Here is a 22,172-nt window from a genome sequence, read left to right as displayed (position 1 = left end):
AAACTTATAACAATTAACAATTTTTATAACAATTTTATCTTTAATATGTATACATTTTAACTCGACCCAATATTTTCTAATATTTATGTTTTATTTTTACTAATAAGATGTAATATAATGTAAGCTTCAACTGATCTTACCAAATTTTCCCTCATCATATCAAATTTAACATCTCAAATACTTCAGAGATAAAAAAGGAAATCAACTGAATTTTCAACTGCCTCTGTTATAGTGATGATGTTAAATGTAAACTGACTAATCATCAGTCAGTCGTATCAATCTAATTTGCATTACTTGCATGAAGAAATGACATTCCAATTAAACTAAAAGTAGGTAACATCCTTCATCTAAATTTACATCACAGATTAATGCCACTCGATTCACTGTATAAATCTTTTAATTAAAATTATTTGTGGAAAAGTATAAATATATATATATTTGTTTTGAAAATATTTACATATTTATTACAAACTGTATTTGCATTAAATTATACATTAATATTCGTTTGAATTTGAATTTAAAATTATTTTTACACTAGTTTTTCTTCTTTAATAACAGAGAATAATAACAAACAATAATATAAATATTAATGAGAGAATGAATAAATCAACAAAAGAATAAGAATAGAATGTGAAATGGATATGCAAAATAAAACAGAAATAGACAAAAAAAAAGAGGGACAAAGATATAGAAGAAATAATTGAGAAACTACATAAATGATGTGAAGAGATAAACAACAAGTCATATACTCGCTCAAACATGTATGTATAATGACTTTCTGTCGAGAGAGAGAGAAGAGGGAACATAAAGCAAGAGAGAGAAATGCAGATGGAGAGAGAGATTAACAGGGTCAGATAATATACAAGAGAAATGACATAATGATAACAAGAACGGACATACAATAACAAGGGCAGACAGTCCAGTGCTGCATTTTGATATTAACTTCTGACTGTTAACCATGTCCACTCACGTAGTACATTAACATAATGGTAGAGACGCTAGCAACCAAAATACTAATTACTTATCTAAACAACACACATTAGTGTATAAATGAAACTTCATTAAGTATTAATTCATTTTGTCAGACGTTACACAAGCTAATTTGTACATAACCACTTGTGAAGTGACTTTCCTTATCATATACACATCAAACTGATTAGAAAGATTACACTTTAAATCACTAATAATTGTACTATTTATTGTATTATTTATGCATCATATTTTTAAAAAGTATAATTTAATAAAATAAAAATAATGTTGTAATATAACATGAAGTTGATAAGTTCCCTATATAGAACAAAAACTAAAAAAACAAAAATTTTAAATAATTCTTATTTATAAATCATACTAACAATTTAAATTTAAAAAAGTTTTATTTTCTCCTAAATTATGTTAACAGTATTTAACTGAGTCATATATACCCCAGAAATTTTCTGATTCCAGGAGTGGATAGATTTAATGCTTACAGACAGATATATCTGTTTTCCTATGTAGTGACTTTTATCTTGTAACTTGTTATACCTCTGGATTATCATGCCAGAATATATTGTTAATAAATAAATTTTTATTCTGATCAGAACATAAAACTACATTATTACAGATCATGTCAATATATGATACGTCATAGATATAAAACCAAATTATTAGATACAAAGTAGATGTATTTAAATACAAACAAATGAAATAACGTAAAGGTAAATACAGTAAATATAAAAAATTACAACAAAATAATTCACAATTCAGAAGCTCCTATTGAAAATTATTTTGAGCACACAAAATATGTATATACTGAACAAAATACATGTTTTTTTTTTTTTTTTAATTTTTAATAAGTATTATTTCAAAATGATCAACAAAGTAATACTGCTTCCATAAAAGAAAATACTTTAATTGCATTTCAAATAAATTTCATTCCAAATAAGAGAGAATCTTTCAAATGTTCAGCAATTTATTAAAAATGACAATAGAAACATAATAAAGTATTGTTTTGAGTAATAAAACCTGTTTCTGTTTTCTGGTTTGACAAAGATGAATATTGTTATTTTATTGTGTATAAAAGATTTATATTTATGGGCACACCAGATAATGATCTACCTGATGACCCAATTTCTTTATTTTGAAAGCTCATTCTGACTCTTTGAGGGAGCTTCGAGACATGACATAATATTTTATACGAGAATATAAGTAGACATAATAAACATTTAATAATTATGATAAGCCTTTAGCGTTTTATAAATGCCCATCAGAGCAAAAAGTAAGGATTGATTTAATAACAAAGGAAATAAATTTGATCGTCCCACAAGAACTTATCTAATAAAACACCCAGTAATTTCATTTTGCAGGTAACAGAAATACTATCTATTTTATCAGCAGTGTTACATCTACCTGAGAAGCACAATGGAACAGTTTTATCCGTAAAATTATAACCTACAATAGAATAGTGGTCAGGAGATAGGTATGAAAGAGAAATGCAAATGTTAACATACAACTTATCTAGTTTCACCAACAATCATGATGTTTAATTAAAAAACATTTTCTCTATAGTGAATAAAATCAAACTGTTGATTTAGGGCTGGAATATAACCTGAAATTTTGAAGGCTTGGCGCCATAATAATCAACAATTCAATTAAGTGAAGAATTCAATGAGAAACCATTTCACATTTCATTTCCTTAATACAGCTGAAGGTAATAAGGCCGGTAAGCTTGTTTATCCATGAGGAAGGTTATAACATCTTTGAAATGATTTATTTGTTTCATACCAGATAATCTGCTACAACTACGCCTAACTACAAAATCAAATTTGCTTGTTTGTTTATTTATTGGGAGCCAACTTTATTTTATTCACCACAGGGACTGGACTATTGTGAACATTTTGTTTTTTATTTACAAAATAAGCAACTATAACTAATATAACTTTTACTAAAGATATTTTATAATTTCAAAAGTTATGAGAAATATTGGGAAAGATGTGTAAATGCTATCCTTTCTTTTATTAAATAATGCATTATACATTATATACACATGGCCTCAACTAACCAGCAGAGATTAACTAGTTAAAAAACACTTACCTAAGTTTTAATGAAATCTTACTATTACAATATTTAACTAAATCGCTTACCACTCTTAAATGGAAATGGCTTTCCACTATATTTAAAAAATGTCTCAAAACAAATTTCAAAATCTTAAACCAAGACTTTTTCTCTCTCTTTTTCTGTTTAGCAACTGGAACTTCTGTAAGGTATTACTTCTGAGGATAATATCTATGAATGTAAATGAAGTATAGTCTTGTACAGTTACAGTTTGACCATTCCTGAGATGAAAAAAATTAAAAAAATTAACTGAAACCCAACCACCAAAAATACACCAATATCCACAAACTAGTATTCAAATCATATAAAAGTAACTGCCTTTACTAGGATTTGAACCTTATAACTCTCGACTTCAAAATAAGCTGATTTACGATGACAAGTTAACCACTAGACCAGCCCGGTGGGCTAATGTTATCTCTCCAAGAATACCTTTCTGCTCTTCAGGTGAAATATTTTTAAAAATCCATTAATTACTAGTTTCATTTTTCTTATAAGATATTATCAAATATAAGAAGAAGAAAATGTTTAATACCACATATAAAAATATAAATTACTTACCAGTATAGGTACGGCTTTTCTCTTTCAATATTAACAGAATTAATTGGATCCAAACGAAACCAAGTTGTAAATGTGAATCCATTTTCATACGGCCACCTGGCTAAAGGAGGAAGAACCATTGCCTGTGTAAATAAAAAAGAAGATTAAATAAAATAAAACTAAATAAATAAAATATAATTATAAAACATTTTAAGTGTAATCCAAAAACAATTAACCGTATCCCGTTTGCGATAGCAATTATCAAACATCTACCGTAAAACTAATAATTATAAATTTTAATGCTATGTTATATCGAGTAAATAGTATTTTGTAATCTTATTGCAAATTAAACAAATGAATTGTTTCAGTAATAGATATCAAACAGTATCATCATCGGTCATAACTTAATACAAAGTACCAAATGCAGTAATATAACCTGACACAAGTAGATCCCTCAAGATCACATCATCCCTTAGCATAGCAAATGATGTGTAACTGTTATAATTTACCTTAGAGCGATCATCTTGTGAAGAGTCTAGTCTCACAATGGGTGGGTGACTTGAGTAACTCCCGTAAGGAACAGTAGTATCTATAGCACGAAGTAAAATCAATACTTTATTTGGAAAAAAGTTAAATCAGATATCCATAGCGACAAAGAGATTAAGGAAACTTCTGCGTTTAAGATTAGAGGGTACCTAAGTGCAGTGAAAAGTGGGCATGGGATTCAGCACAAAAACAATTAAACCTAGAAATTACCTAACAAGATATCACAATCAGAAGGATAAAATACTTTAGAAAAGTGCCTGCAGCCACTTTTATCAGGATATAGATTAATTAGTCATACTTCATGTTAAAGAGGTCCGTGTATTCATCTTTAATTCGTTTCTGATTCCGTTCTATTTTGGGCTTCCTATCTTACAGAACATCTGTTATGTTATTTTCCAAATATTGGTCTTTTACTTCTTATCCTCACCAAAATCTTCTTTCCAGTATATTCTTTACTACTTTGTGACAGATAAATTAATTAATCTTTAAAATAATTAATCCTTTTTTCTACAGAACTGACAAATAACTATTTTAATCTAATCTCTTCATAAAAAATCTATTTTTTACAAAGCAACAGATCTTCAAACTCGCTTTCAGAACATTGAAGGTAATGCGAATGAAGAATAAATAAATAAACAAATCTTTTTGTCTGGTCTGATCGTTACGCAATGTTATTACTATGTAATAACAAATTACATAGATCCTAGCAGAAATTCAAAGATAAGATACTCCATTGATAAAGAAAGAGAAAATATAGATCCTAAATATAGATCAAAATATAGATAAAATATAGATCAAGGGAAACCTCGGTAAAACCTTTATCACAACAGCATCAAAACATGTAAAATTAATTATAAAATAAATAAAAAAATAATATGAAAAAAACCACTACATTTAAAAAATGTCTCAAAACAAATTTCAAAATCTTAAACCAAGACTTTTCTCTCTCTTTTTCTGTTTAGCATCTGGAACCTCTGTAAGTTATCACTTCTGAGGATAATATCTATGAATGTAAATGAAGTACAGTCCTTCAAAATAATTTGAAGGTAAATACATGAAGATACTAAATATAAAAAATAATAACAAAAGAACACATAATTCAGAAGTTGATAATGAAAATTATTTGAGCATGCACATGTATTTGTGTGTACGTTGAACAAAGTGCATAATATTCAGATGCCTATTAAAATTACATTTAAAATTAAAGCTCTATGGCTTATTCGTTTGGGATTTTTTTGTTTAGTTTTACAAGTAGAATTCGAAAAAGTATTGCCAGCCCAGTATTTTAGAAACACCCAGTATAAACATACGAAATCATGCCTATTAAAAATACAGTTAAAAATTAAAGCTCTATGGCTTATTCGTTTGGGATTTTTTTGTTTAGTTTTACAAGTAGAATTCGAAAAAGTATTGCCAGCCCAGTATTTTTAGAAACACTCTGTATACACATACGTAATCATGCCTATTAAAAATACAGTTAAAAATTAAAGCTGTATGGCTTATTCGTTTGGGATTTTTTTGTTTAGTTTTACAAGTAGAATTCGAAAAAGTATTGCCAGCCCAGTATTTTTAGAAACACTCTGTATACACATACGAAATCATGCCTATTAAAATTACATTTAAAATTAAAGCTCTATGGCTTATTCGTTTGGGATTTTTTTGTTTAGTTTTACAAGTAGAATTCGAAAAAGTATTGCCAGCCCAGTATTTTTAGAAACACTCTGTATACACATACGTAATCATGCCTATTAAAAATACAGTTAAAAATTAAAGCTGTATGGCTTATTCGTTTGGGATTTTTTTGTTTAGTTTTACAAGTAGAATTCGAAAAAGTATTGCCAGCCCAGTATTTTAGAAACACTCTGTATACACATACGAAATCATGCCTATTAAAAATACAGTTAAAAATTAAAATTATTTGAAAGTAGATTTTTTGTTTAATCTTATTGAAGAATTCTTTAAATTTTAAATAACCGCATTTAAATCTTTTCTTATCGATGTAAGACAGTGAGGACATTTAATTTTTAAATACCTGCTATTTCTACAACGTCATAATCCATTTAAAAATTAAATCTCTCTCAAAGTTGATTTAATATTTAAATACCTCGTAACTGTTTCCTGCTTTATTTAAATACCTTTTTCTTTTTTAATATTATTTAGTTGAATAAAATTTAACTATCTTTTTCTTTTAAAAAGATATTTTAATATTTTTCCTGTGTATTTTTTAATTTTTACAATTGTTTTTATTATTATTATATATATATATATATATATATATATATATATCGATATACCGTATATATTTATATATACATAAGTTGGGAAAAAATTATTACTTTTTAACAGGATCCGAATTTTTGGAAGAAAATCGCAAATATCTCGAAAACGCTCGGTCCTAGCGATCTGAAAAATTTTCTCAACCCCCCTCGACGAAACCCTATCCGCTTCCAGCGGTTCCCGTCAGACGATAGGAAGCGCCACCGGGGCGCCGTTCGGAAAACGGGTGGGGGGGGGTGCGATGGGGTGCCGCCGTAATATCTCGGCAACCGCCGGTCCGATTTTTACGATTCAAACGGCGTACATATCAGCAGGTCGACCGCTAACCGTTAAACTCATCGGGTACGCTCTTGATCGACCGGATCTTGGTTATCCGAAAATTAATTCGTTTAGCCCTATATTTTGATCGCACTCACCCGACGTAAAACGTACAGATCCGATCTTTCGCTAAATACGATCAAACCTGTGCGCTAGCGAAGCTGTAATGTATAAACTTATCGAGACTGAAAAGTAGAAAATAAAAAATATTTTTAAACACTACTCGTAAATTAAACGCACTAAAATATAAAAAACTGTTTTAGGACGGTATCTCAGAACGGATTTGACGGTGACATGTAAGATTACGTGAAAGTCACAGCTTCAGATTCAATATTTGATGTTTTTGACAATTTATTGTTAAACGTGACGAGCGGCTTAAAGAGTGGGGTTCAAACACGCACGATAACTTTTAACAATTGTTAACCGTTTTTTAATCTTTAAATCAGTGTTATTTAAAAATTCAATGTCAGAGTAATATTAAGTTAAAGAACATTTTTTAATTATATTGTAAATTAATTTTTTTTGGATGGTTTTTTAACGGTTCAGTAATTTATTAAACACTGACAACTGAAGCATATATGACCTTTTCTAATAATTAGAAGTATTGTATCAAGTTGTATGAAAATAGTTGTCATTCGGTTTGATAGAGGTCTATATTGTTATTTAATTAATAATAATAAATAACCATTCTTTTTAGCAAAAAATGCACATTCATAAATATAAATACAAGGACAGGTTAACATTAATTTTTTTTAAATATCAAAGAAAAGGAAAATACATTATTGATCTGTTATTTACTAAACCATCATTAGTAAGAAAGGACACGCTTACTTTCTTTATACGATATAATATTGAATTTATTTAAATTTCTTTGCATTTTTTCAAATCAAAGAACATCCTACCGCATTCTTTGACTTTATATCGGTTAACATTCTATCACGCTCGTTCAATAAGAAACAAAATCTTTTCCTTAAACAAATATTATTACAATTCGGCTAAACAGAATCCAGTTAAACCAAAATAGAATGCAACAGGAATCCTAATCAACCAATTCTGTAATTTGAACAAAAAAAATAAAAGCCTTCTAATATATAATGAAAAACATTTCTAATGATCACGAAAATAAAATATAAAACTTTTTTTTAATGAATTTGCATATATTGATCTAAATATGATGCCACAGTAAGTTGATTAAAATGACTGTAAATATATATATATATATATATATTTTTTAATTTTTCACAATTAAGTTTGTGGAAAAAAAAATTAGATTAATAAGAAATGATTACTTTTTTTTAAATATAACAAAACTGGTATTTTGAATGATCACACCCACAGAAGAATACATCTATCTAAAAAATAATCTTCAGTAATAGCATTCAGAATTTGGCATTATTTTATTAATTAAGTACCGAAGTAGTGCGAGCATAATTTTTAGGTGCACAACTGAAATTTACTTTTGTTACAGAATTCTTGAGGTCTATAGATAGGACTGACTAATTAAAAGGACATGTTAAATGCAATTATAATATGATATTATATATAACATTATAATATGTTAATGAATATTTTCAAAATTTTATTAAAAAGCAAAGAACTACCGCTTGAAAAAAAAGTTACATTATTTAAAATCTCAAAAAAATAACATCAATTTATTTTACCCAAATAAAATCATTTGTCTGAATGATATCTTCATATAATCGAAATACAGGGTTATCATCAAAGAATTGTGCGGTTTCAGTAATTCATAGTAAGATTGTAGGGAAATTTCTAAATGTTATATCGGTATCCCTGAAAGCCTCCAACCCAAAAGTTTGTTTATCAGCAGTTGTAACCACAACGTCGGTTCTTGTATTGTTGTTGCGGTGAGTTTAGCGAGTTACTATGTTCTCGGATAAAGACAAAGCAAAGTGTGTTTTATTGATGGCCGAATTAAAATCCGTAATTTTAGTTCAACGTGCGTTTCGATGTGAATTCGGAAGAGATCCGCCACACAAAAATAACATAACACGTTGGTTCAAGCGATTCGAAGAAACCGGATCGGTTAAGAAACAGAAATCAACCGGCAGACCAAGTGTACCGGACGAAAAGATTGAACTAATTAGACGATCGGCAATTAGAAGTCCATCCCCCGTCGAAGCGTCGAATTAGGTATTCCAAAATCGACAGTTCACAAAGTTTTACGTAAAAAACTGAAATTACACGCTTATAAAATCCAAATACTGCAGGAAATGAAACCCGATGATGGTGTAAAAGTTACAATTTCGCTGTTGAAACGTCGGACAGAATAAGTGAAAACAATCATTTTTAGACGATATAATTTTTACAGACGAAGCTACATTCCATGTGAACGGATGCGTTAACAGACACAATTTACGAATACGGGGCTCTCAAAATCCACACGCAATTATTGAGAAACAACGCGATTCGCCTAAAGTTAATCTTGGTTGTGGTGCGATGAAAAATCGTGTAATAGGGCCTTTCTTCTTTGCTGAAAAAACAATTAATGGAGTCGTGTATCTTGACATGTTAACCGATTATTGCTTTCCTCAGCCGGATGAACTCGAAAACATTCATCGACTTCATTTCCAACAAGATGGTGCTCCCCCGCACTTCAATGAGTTGGTCACGGGCGCTTTGCACGAAAAATTTGGAGATCGATGGATAGGCCGGCAAGGACCCGTACTTTGGCCTCCAAGGAGTCCAGACCTGACATCTTGCGATATTTTCTTGCGGGGGTACATCAAAAGCGTTGTTTATACACAAAAAATTCGCGACCTAAACCGCTTAAAAAATAGGATTAATGAAGCGATGACAACCGTTAACGAAGAAATGTTAACTAATGTTTGGAGAGAAGTTAAGTATCGTTTGGACATTTGTCGAGCGACTAAGGGCGCACATATTGAAACTTATTAATTATGTAAAAGAATATTTGAGACTACAAATTTGAAAAATAAAAAAAAACATAAACTGTAAGTAATTCTGTTTCAATTTAAACCATGTTCAAAACCGCACCTGTACATCATTGGATTTATATTTTTAAAGTTGAAAATAAATATTCTGTTTTGCAAGATACAAAAATAAAATGACTCTGATTAGCGTTCAAAATACGGCTGTATTCATATGATTGATAGTTACAAAGAAACCCTTAAAAAGATTTTAAATGAATTCCGGTACTATTTGTTTGACGCTATAATTCTAAGGACTTTATACTATTTAAGAAACATCAAAAACATTTATCGAATCTATATCGCCGTACTAAAGTCGCTTAAATTCCATTTATTACGTTATAATGTTTCCTTTTTACACGGAAACAAAAGAAGGAAGAAAAGCCCCAGGGGATTGACTTTGAAACATCCTTAAAGAAGCAATGAAATAATAATAATAATAATATTACTAGTAAATCTACATTTTATAAAATATAAAACATACTAGTTATCTAAAATAAATAAATAGTCATCTAAAATAAATTAAAGAGAACAAAGAATTTAAAAACTTTTTTAAAAAAAAGAGTAATAAAAAAGTTTTAACTTGACTGAAAGTAGTTTGCCTATCAAACAAAAAAAAGAAGAAAACTTTATTTTACCTCAAAATATAAAAAAATTTAATATCGAAACACGCGCGCATGCATTCAAGGTCTAACACTCACACAAATACAAAAACTTTATATAAAAGATACTTTTAAAATATTGTAAAATTTTCAGAAAGCCACCTTCAAAATTTTCTTGATTCTTAATTAAATTTTAACATTAACACACATATTGTACCTGAATAACTGAACTCCAGTTTTAAAAAAATTAAGTTTTTAAATAAACAAAAATTAATTTATAACAAATCCTTTGCAACGGTCATAAATAAATAATAATTATAACATTATTGTTCATTTACTGACACACACATGTTAAGTAAGAGTACTTTCTGTTATGTTTTCAAAAGCTTTTACTTCTACTCGGTTCATAAAACGTACAATTCCTTTACCCATTAATATTAAAACTGCTGGAAATTTGACAGAATTTGCTGAATTAGCCCATTCTTAGCTACTCAAAATTGAACTGTTCAACAAATTATTTTAATTAATTTTAGATATCAAATATTTTTGTTTTCTTTGCAAGATTGTTTAAAACTTTGTTTTGTTTCTCTAAATTTATCGTTAGTATTGAATACCAACCCACAGCACTCAGGTCAGCTTCTAGGTTTCAGTTGGATTTATTTATTTTTTTTCTGGCTATAGCTATATTGTACCAAAGGATTCAAAAAGGGCTTCACAACTTTAAAAGCATATAAAAATATATTTAGATAACTTACAAATTCGGTTGAGGTCTCATTTTGTAGCATTAGTTTGTAGCAGTTTTGACTCGTAATTCATTAGTACCAAATTCAGCCACCGGTGTTGTTTAAAACGGATACAATATCATAGCACCTTTTAAAGTTCGTTATCGTATGCATTACGAATGTAAAATGCAATAAAATTGTTCATGCAGCGCGTTTTACCAACATTTATTGTTAACACGATTTTTCCGTTATCGCAACTTTGAATCCATATAACCCGATAACAACGGCATTAAAAGCAAAACGGGTTTCACTATTGTTTTTCCAGTAAACTTTTGAATTGAAATCATGTCATATGTCCACCTTCCTATGTAAAAAAATTAAGTTTGATTCAATACGGCGGATCCAAGATGGCAGAGAAAAATTAAAAACCCACCGTAATACAGACTTTTTTTAACTATGTAGAACCCCATTTCTTTCTGCCTCCAAATATCTCTCAGATATGAAGTATAAAGCTGTTTCCGTGCTTCTCCGGTATACTAATCGGGATAAAACATTTATTTATATAGAAATCATTTATAATTATCCATCTATAAATTATATAACTACTTCCAAAAAAAAAACCCCCAAAAAAGTCCTCAATTCGACTCGTATGTATGTTTTTTATAAGTTAATAAAGCGTTAATTTTTTTTTTAATAAAGTGGAAGATTTGTTTAACTATAGATTGATTATATTTTACATTATAGACCGCTTGAAGATTATTTATTTATTTTTAGTAATAATCATTGCATTCTTAAAGTATAACACGATGTCATTGTGTAATTCCAAGCAATTTCAAGAAAGTAATAGGCTGCTCAAGCTGATTACGGCGAATTTTTACATAGTTTCTTTGTATTACTTTTATTATTTTGTCTAGTTTCTTGAATTTCACTTTCTTAACAACTTTTTCTCTTACAGATAACATTTTTATAAAAAAAAAACTCGAACCTAATTTTAAATAAAAAATTAAAATATGTAAAATTATTCTTTGAAAAAATAAAACTGACTGCTAACTAGAAAATCAGCATAAAAAGTAGACTTAAATAAAGTGAAAACATAAAAAGAGAAAATTCTTTAATATACTTAGAGGTTGACGTGTTCAAATTGGAAAAGGCAAAATAACAAATATACCTTTATGAATCAAAGACGCAACCTTTCAAATGTCGAGCTTCTAAATCCGTTACCTCAATTCACAAGATTATCTCCCATCGTAAAAAAAAAAAAAAAAAAAAACAATATAACCGGGAAAATTTTAAATAAATAGTTGTGCTTCCTGTCTCAAAGATAAAACCGACCGGCGTAAATGAACTGATAAATAAAAAATATTAACCTAACGTAACGCAAGTTTAAACCTAAATATCGATTTCCTTTAACCGTAATTTCAATTCACTGAAGTAACTATGCAATACTTACGCAACCAAAAAAAAAGCCGGTAAAAGAGTTGCATAACTTAACGAATTTGCCCGTGATAGATTTTTATTTCATGTACGACGTAGGATTTTTAATTATTAAATATTTAGAGTTCAATTGGGAAAAAGATCAAAAAGTTACGGGAAAAAAAATTATAATGAGAGAAAAAAATCAAAACTCTAACTAAAACATTTTCGATCCCAGTTGAACCCTTACCTAAACGATGTTATATTGCATTTATAGAGTAAATGCTTAAAAAACAAATCAAGATTTCTATTGTTTTTAAAAATTGGGTCCCGTTTGAACCTCTTGATCGATATCATCACATATTGAATTTTTTAATAACAATTACATCTTGAAAAACTTAAATAGTATCCGAAATTATAATAAAAAAAATGTTCAATTCTTTAGTCGGGTCCTACAAGATACCCTTTCATTTAAAAAGCGTTCCCATGTCGTCTAATATTTATACTAGATGTAGTTGGATTGTCAATCTTAAAAATTAATTAAAATATTTTAAAAGCACGGGTCTTATTAAGCACCCTTGTTTCTAAGGGATTTAATTTTTTTTAATTTTAATAATTGGAGTAATTATTTACTTAGGTTGGCAATGTTATTCAACAAGCCTAAATGTTTGCAGTTTACTAAAAAAAAAAAAAATGTTTGATTGTCCAATGGGGTCGAAAATCAGGCCAAAGCTGAAATGTATATATATATAAATTTTGCCAATTTTCAACGTTTTTGATAAGGGGGTTATTTAAATAAAGGGCAAATACTGCTTACAAATAATATTGAAAATCCCTCCACCCCTAAATCCGACTGACTTAAAACTTTAGTTTTAAATAACTTAAGTACTTTCATCGTATTAAACCTAAATTTTCTAAGTTCACTAAACAAGAAGTAAAAAATTAAAAATGGCGAAACTAACCCTCCCCCTTTTTTAATTTTTTCCTAAATTTAATGGCATCAATATAGACATTTTTATGCCATTCTTAAAGAATTTATGCTGAGCCAGTCCGGAGATACTAATTAAAAAAAAGATCAACGCACGTACGTTGACCTGTTCTACACAGGCCAAGAACGTACGTTCTTCCCGGAATTTCTACAACGATTTGGCATGCGAAAAGAAAGACCGCGAAATTTGTGCTGAAATAGTTTAAATAGAGAAACGTTTTGTGTCACACGGACATCGTGGAGTGAGCCTAATTTCCTTAATATCATTTTAAATTTTGGGTCTATCTACGAATACGAACAGGAAACCAAAGCTCAGTCGTCACAGCAGAATCCACCAGTATCCATAAGGAAGAGGAAAGCGAGACAAGAGAAGAGCCAAAATGAAAGAAGAACGTGTAAAGTAGCGACGCTGACAGTTTCTTTCGATTACCGCCGAATTGTACCTCAAAAATACTCACCAGAGACCCTAAAAGTCAAAAAAATTATCGATTTGGGAAAAGAAACTCCATCTGTTGGAATAGTGCGAGTGGAATTTACATCACGGTAAAGCACCCACCGATTTTTCCGTCTAATCAATATTTCTGGGATAAGCACGGAATTCATCAAGTTCCCAGGATTCCTTACTTCCCATACATAGCTCTTTGTGATTTCTGGTTACTCCCACATATAAAAATGACGCTGAAAGGGTCTTGATTTACAGTCGAAAGAACATAATGACGAACACCGAAAGCACTGCCGGTAGTTATTCCAAAATAGAACTGTGAAAAATGTTTCAAGAATAGAATTACCGCAGAGTTAAATCTGTGGAATAGAAGCAGATAATTTCGAAGCAGATTAGGACTGGAGGCGACTAGATAAACTATTTTTATATATTTTTTCTTTTTCATTTTGTGTAATACTTATTGAACAGCAGCCCAAGAATATAATTAAAAAGCTCTTTTTTTAAATAGGTTAAAAGAATTTAACAAAATATTTAGTTAAAACCAATTTATAGGAATACTGGCAAACAGAAAATTTGAACGCAAAATCAATTGTATTTGTGCGTATATACGTAGTACGTACTTCTTTACACACGCGCGCGCGGATAAAAAAACGAAAATCCACACCCCGTAACGTAATAAATAAAATAAAAAAAATAATAATAAAAAGAAAAAGATTAATATTCTGTGAATTACCTCCGAATTCAATTAAAGTAGGCTTAACTTGAAATCCATTTTGAGAGAGATCTGAATTTAAAAAATTAAAGTGAAAAAAAAATGCTATTCACGTTCATCCGTCTTACAGTCTTTTTCCCTTCTTTATAGGAACATGAGAAAAAGGTCAGCATATAATAATAATCCGGTTTTCACGTAGACAATCTTATTACGTGTTAAAAATCAATTTCAAATTTTTCATATTTTTTTGACGTATTTCATTCAGCCGAAATAGTTTTTATTTATTTAGTTTTCAAATTAATTATTTAAGAGAATTATTTGGATAATTATTTTTTAGCTGTAGTTTCTTTTAAAAAAATAATAAAACTGTAAATAATTATTTAATGTGTATATATATATATATATCTTCTTTTTTGTCGAGATCCTTAAAGATGGTGTTCGACTCTACTTTCTTTAAAAAACTTGCAGTAACACATACACTACACTCCTACGAGTAGTAAAAGATACAGCACACAACTTCGAAAAAGAGGTTATATGATTCCGTTGTAAGATATCCTATTTAACAAAAAAAAAGTTACTTATTTAATTTCTGTATTGAACTGCACAGATAAACTGAGATTTTATTTTGGTATACAATGGCGGTTAAGGGTTCTCTTAATTTTCCCGCCGCTTGCCGGCTCAGTCAGTATAAATAATTATTTTACGTATTTATTTACCTTATAAACATTTACGTATCGCTCGTTATTTATCAAAATAAAGTAAAATGTAATCTATAATTATTGAATACATACGTAATAAACTTTGTACCCTATTGGAAATCGCATTTTTGATTTTTTTTTTTTCTTTAAATCATCAGTCGTTTAACTGGTGTGGGAGTATTCTCAATTTCTTTTTCTTCTTTGTTAACTTTTTAACAAAAATATTACTATAAAATTGTTGCCGTTAAGATAATAGTTACCTTTTAGATAATAATACCTTTTCTGCTGAGATCACTACAGTTTCTGTTTTGCATTGTTTTATATAAAAAATAAAATGTAAATGCAATGCAACGCAACGCAACAATATATATTGAACAAACGGGAAGAAAATTAAAATTAAAATTAAATTAAAAAGTAACGATAAAATAACCGTAAATGAGAACGGATTAATAATCAATCGGATGTCCTTTTCAAGAAACTCGATTTATTGAAATCCAGAAATAGATAAATTGAATTAAAAGAGAAGTATAACCGTTAATAACAAATAAACAAAAGAAGGCTGGATAAGGCGTGACGTCAAATAAAGGAAAGGAATCGACTAAACGCTACATAAAGATTAACAGAAATTTAAAAGTACCGGTACAATAAGTGGCTCTGAAACTCGCCATATAATTAAAGAATGAAGCTAAGAAAGGTAAACAGTCTAAACGTAGAAAATATTACTATATTCTAAGTTCTCGGTAATTTATATTATAAATTTGGTAATTATAGTATAAAACTAATATTCTTCTTAATTTCTGATATTAATAATCGTTAATAAAAATGGTTTCCGATCAAAAGTGCTTTTCCGTATTAAACTCCAATATTATAAACAGTTTAAACCGCGCTCTTCACTATTACAAGGAATTTGATGTCGCGTTATTTTTTTTAAATTTCAGAAAAAAATTAATGAATTACTTTACTTTTAGTTCATACATAAAAAAAAAAAAATGCAGTAGTTAAACAACGGATTGAATCCACACCAGAATTTTACTAATTTTTCAGTATTTAAGTGCTAAAACCTTTAATTAAGCTAATAATACTTACGTTACACCAATTTAGAGAATTAAAACTGTAATACATATAACATCGTTCATAGTAATTTATTAGGATTAAATCCTTGTTTTTGTTATAGAATCTATCAAACGAAACCGTTCGAAGTATCTGTTCTTGGCACCAAATATTTCCATTTCTTTAAATTATTCTTACATTTTCTGAGCTTCTATTCTGACCCGTTATTCCGTTTTCGAAATCTATTCAACTTATGCCAAATATCCCATTCCACAATTTTTTAAATACCTTTTTGGCAGAACCTCCTACAGGATCGGTACTTTCTTTTTACTCTTTCCTTTTACCTTTTACGATGTTAAATGCATTTTTATGTACTTAGTATAAAAATAATTTAAACAGATCTTCTTTTAAATACGGCAGTAATTATAATACAATCCTTTAAAAAATAAAATAGCTTTTGTTTACGCCTATTTAATAGACACCCAAAAAGGTTAAAAATAGTTTACGAAGTAATTATGAGAACGATTAAGAAATATTTTTGATAAAACCTTACAATCCTGTGAAATTTTGCTTTTAAGAAAAGCAAAAATCGTCGTGCTTTTAAAAAAAGCACGACGATTAATTTAAGATTAATCGTCGTGCGTGACGATGCAGTGTACGGGTCACGCACGGTCGATTAAAATCTTAAATTATTTTACGATTTTAAGGTTTTATCGCCGTGGGGTTTTAAACAATTTTTTTAATGTCCAATAGTGAGACGTTTATAGACTGATGATGATGATGATGAAAGTTTAGTACATTTGACCAGCGCACACATAATGTAGCATTGCTGGACTACCTTAGAAACATTTTAAAGAGACATATCTATTGCAGCGCTCCCTGGCGGCTTATAACCCTAAACCTAATCGAAGTACCTGCTGCGCAATGCAAAAAACCGCATCGAAATCGGTCCCAGATATACACACAAAAACAGAACCTCTTTACCCCCTAACGCATATACCGTCTCCGTTCCATCGTAAGTAATAATTAAAAAAGTCTAAAATTAATTAAACACGTTTAAATATAATTACGCTTTATAAAGAAAGGAAAAAAATAATTTTTTTTTTTTAATAACAATTATAAATGTGTACTACCTGTTTAAAAAGAATGATAATAATTATGAGCGTTAAAAAAATATAAAATGAACGCTCAGATGTTAAATTCTTAATTATTTTCTAATGCAATTTGTTCAACTAGTAAACGATAAGCAGTCCCCCACAGTCTAATGATATGACATGTAAATTAAGAGTAGCCTTGTACAGGCTTAGCCCTAACCGATCCTGAGAAGTGGGTTTAATAGAACCCTAACCACCAAAGAACAGTGGTATCCACTGTCTGATATACAGATCGTAATCTCAGAACCTTCGTCTTCGAAAATCTGCTGTTAACTGATTTGCGACAACGAATTAACCACTAGACAAGTCCGGTCGGCTAGGTGTTAAATTAAAAAAAAAAAAACTCAAACGTTTCGGTTAATTCTTACTAAATTATGACGATATATTTATTGATTATATATAAATTATTATTTTATTGCCTTTTCTTCGATATGCTTTTGTCGATAAACTTGAGATATTTAAAAAGAAAGAACAGGGGTTTTTATTTCAAATATTCCATACGATTTTTAAAAATTAATCGCTTAATTATGGAATATTTAGAATACGATAGCGAAAAAATCAAAATGCAAAAAAAAGGTTTGGGTCCCGTTTGATCGAATTACCTTAAAAATTATGCAGTATTGAAAGTATAATTTAAAAAGTCTTAATTCTTAGTACAAAGCTTTGGGTCCCGCTTCACACGCCGTTGCTTGATAGGTACCTCATATAACATTTTTAATAAGCGCAACTTCAAAAAAACGGATAAAGTACCAGAAATTTTAAAAAATTGAAAAAAGTTAAACGTTTGTTATACGAAGGATATCTCTACAGTAAAGACTACTGGGAAATTTCTCTCCTTAAGGTCGGCAAACTTGTGTCGTTCATGGCCACGCTAGTAATGTACACACTGCATTGTTGTCTGTAAGTTGTCGCGGTGTAGTATCTTTGATTACGTGTGAGTTATTACGTTATGAAATTAATAGAAAACTCAAAGTAGCCGCCGACTGTGAAATACGTGGTCATAAGTTTTTTAAACCACCAAAACGTTAAGCCGACTGAAATTCATAGCAGTCGGTTGCTGTGTACGGTGATAATGTAATGAATGAAAGAAACGTCCGAAAATGGTACGAAAGGTTTAGAAATAACAGAAGTAATGTGCACGATGAAGAACGTTCGGGGAGGACCTCGATAATCGCCGAGGACTTGTTTAAACGCATCGAGGATGAAATCAGAAAAGTTCTTCGATCAACGATATCCGAACTGGCCCTTCTTTTTTCTGAAGTTTCAAGAGTTGTTATAGATCGCATTATTCACGACCGTTTAGCCTTCAGAAAGGTTTGTGCACGTCTTAACGGAACGTCACAAAAAAATTCCGAATGGGATCTGCTTTGGAATTTTTGATCCGCTACACAGAAATAGGTGAGAAGTTCCTTAATTCAAATGTTACCGGCGATGAAACATGGATTTCGTATTACATGCCAGACAGAAAACGGCAGTCAAGTGAATAGCGTCATCCTCAATCACCAACTAGATCGACAAAGGTCAAGCCACTGCCATTTGGACGCAAACCGATGGCCACAGTCATTTGGGATCGGTTTGGCATTCTGCTGATCGAATTCGTGTCAAGTGAAACGACTATAAATGCAGAAGCCTACTGTGAAACTCTACGTAAGTTACAACGCGCCATTTAAAATCGATGACGTGGGCGGCTGACCGACGGCGTCATCCTGCTGCACGATAATCCATGTTGAGGGTCCGACACGTGATTTACTGAGAGCATTTGGATGGGAAATTTACGATCACCCACCATATAGTACGGACTTAGCTCCTTCTGATTACCATTTGTTTGGGAAATTGAAAGAATTATTGAGGGTAAGAGATTCGCGGGTGACGATGAACTTAGAAATGCTGTTTATCAGTCAATGGACTGGCGGCAGAAGAATACCGCTACAGTATATTGATGCTAGTGTATCGCTAAGATAAATGTCTTAATTCATGTGGCGATTATGTAGAGAAGTAGTTAGTATAAGGTATATAGTTTAAGATATATAAAAAATATTTATTAAGTTTTCAGAATATATTTTGTTACAATGAAACGGTGTTTAGAGATAACCTCGTGCGTGCGTGCGTGCGTGCATTCGTGCGTGTGTGCGTGCGTGTGTGTGCCGAATTGAAAATGTAATAATAATAATTTCGCAATAACGGTGTAGGCAATCAAGTTGGTTCAAACGCACTAATATAAGATTTACTAAGATGCATAACATACACAAATATCAATTTTGTAAATCAAGTTTAAGACTCCAAAATAGCGGTATAATTAACTTTTAAGTAATTGAAAAAAAAATATTCGCCCTAAAACCGTCAAAACAAAAGATAAATAAATTATATTAACTTAGGGTAAATAGAAGTTAGAGATAATAACTTTGTTAGAAACGAATTAATTGAGAGAACGGTAGTAGTAATAATAATAATAATGTTCGTTCGGGAAAGTCTTCCTAGACTTAAATTAAATAATTAATTACAATAATTAAATTGTTTCCCTTATAAGGGAATCATACAACTAGTTATTCATTTACACGAAGAAAGGACTGCTACATTCGGTGCCTTCTACTACCTAGTCAAATATCGTTAATGACTCAAGGAACGCTCTGTTGAAACCGATTTTTAATCGTTTAAATATGATTTCCAAAATCGTTTTCTGTTTGAATTTAATCGATTTTAAGTACAGTTTAAGTAAAAATAATAAAATAAAAATCTGTCAAGGGTGAAGCCCGAAAAGTTAGGCGTACCTTTGCCATATTTTTTATAAATAATGTATTTTATTATTTTTTCTCGCTTTCAATACAAATTTCGAACAAGAATTAAATATATGGTATCATAAAAAATCTATAAATCGGATCGAGTCTGACGAGCGATCCTAAACAATTTTTTTTACAATAAAGAAAGGAAACTGTGGGCGTAACTAAACGCGCTGTGTTGCTAAAGCAACGGTCATCACGGAGGCACTCTATTAATAATACAATAATTATAGTCGGCTTGTTTAGTTATACGGGTGTGGCGAGGGAAATTCCGAAAACAGATTTGAACATCCTTCCCTTTGCGGACAATGTAGTACACTTAAACTCGCAACAACGGCGCGTAATTAATAGATATAGTGTTCTAATGGACATAACTATCTCTATTTCTGCATTTAATTATAGTAATTCTGTTTAAATCAATTTTCAATTACCTATTTAAATACTGTTCTGCAAACAGTAGACGTCGCTAATTTTGAACTGAATTTATCTAATTAAGCTCTGCAACCGATTAAATTAACAAAGAGGAAATAAAAATTAAAAATTATAAAACGGAATATTCAATTCCGTAAACGATAACGAAAGTATTACCCGGACAAAGACAATCAATTTTTTCAGCACAGTATCCCGGGGCACACCGGACAACTGTCAACCGTGTGAGGTACTTCCAACTTTCATGGACCCGAATCTTGTACGTAGGAATGAGATGGAACAATTTTAACGTATGACGTATGAAAAGAAACTGATGCGGACACCGCACGACTTCCTTACACGCCTATTAAATTATATATACATATATTTAAAAGTACATAAAATTTTATTTCACTAATAACTTCTGATTTTTTCATTGTTACTATTGAATTATTATTCATCGTAAACATTTTTTACAATCAGAGGTTAGTAATTATTAATAAATCGATACATTTAAATTAGAAAAAGTTAAAAAAAGGAGATGAAGTCTCATTCGAACCGATGTGCCTTCCCCTTGTAACATTAATTAAAATTTTATTTGGCTATAACTCTGAAACCGATGAAAATAAGTACCACTTACTTCCAAATCTGTTTTGGATTTTGGGGTTTTTTGGTCACTTTTGGTTGCAATCAAAAGGGGAGATGCACAACTAGATGTTACAACAGTCCTAAATCCAAAATTTCAACGTTCAACGGCTTATCGTTTTTGAGTTATGCGAAGATACATATGTACAGACGTCGTCCGAAACGAGTCAAAATGGATATTTACGTTGAAATCTGAAAACCGAATTACAATACTTTTTTGTACTTCGTAAGGTGATTGGTAAATCTTACATAGGAGTACTGTACACAGCACTTAGAAGCACGTACCTTACGTTCTCTTATTTTTTGTGTTTTCCAGTTTTCTACTTTTTCTCTTGTTTAGAAAAAGTTAATTATAGAATCGGAGACCGCCGTAAGCTATTACTTCAGAGGATCAGATGAATGACAATTTTTTTAGCGTGTGAAAATGCCATCCTTTTCACACTAACGATAATATAGCTTTCATACTAATTAGACTATCTACAACATACAACGATCGAGTATTTCAAAACATTTTGGTTTACCGATTTAGGAAAAAAGTTTTTTAAATTTACCTTCCATCATATAACCGGCTGTTACTTGTGCGATTGAAATGAAGATTTAACGTCTATTTCATGATTATCGGTCCATCTGAATTACGTACGCGTGAACTAACACTGAAACTTTCCTTCAGGTTAAGTCCGTGAAAAATATTAGAGTAGATAAAAAAGTAGCAAACGTTTGGCCGGGAATCGAATTAGAGACCGGTAATTAAAGAAATCATTCTTGATCGTAAAATATCAAACGTAAAAAAACAAAACATAATTCGATCGCATTTATTTTATTACAAAAATGTTGGTTTCGGAAAT

At 30.2% G+C, this 22,172-nt stretch overlaps 1 protein-coding gene across 1 annotated transcript in view; it reads right to left on the bottom strand.

Moving 5' to 3' along the window:
- The window catches only part of rg (A kinase anchor protein rugose), a 1,091,579-nt gene that overhangs the window by 548,596 nt on the left and 520,811 nt on the right, over nt 1-22,172 (bottom strand). The window contains exon 6 of the mRNA XM_075379107.1: nt 3,649-3,770. Within this exon, the coding sequence (XP_075235222.1) occupies nt 3,649-3,770 (122 nt within the window). The remainder of the gene's footprint in view (nt 1-3,648; nt 3,771-22,172) is intronic.

The sequence above is a fragment of the Lycorma delicatula genome, chromosome 11 (genome assembly GCF_047948215.1).
Source record: "Lycorma delicatula isolate Av1 chromosome 11, ASM4794821v1, whole genome shotgun sequence".
Classification (NCBI taxonomy): domain Eukaryota; kingdom Metazoa; phylum Arthropoda; class Insecta; order Hemiptera; family Fulgoridae; genus Lycorma; species Lycorma delicatula.
The sequence above is the reverse complement of the archived record's forward strand: the minus strand, read 5'-3'. Positions and strand labels throughout refer to the sequence as shown.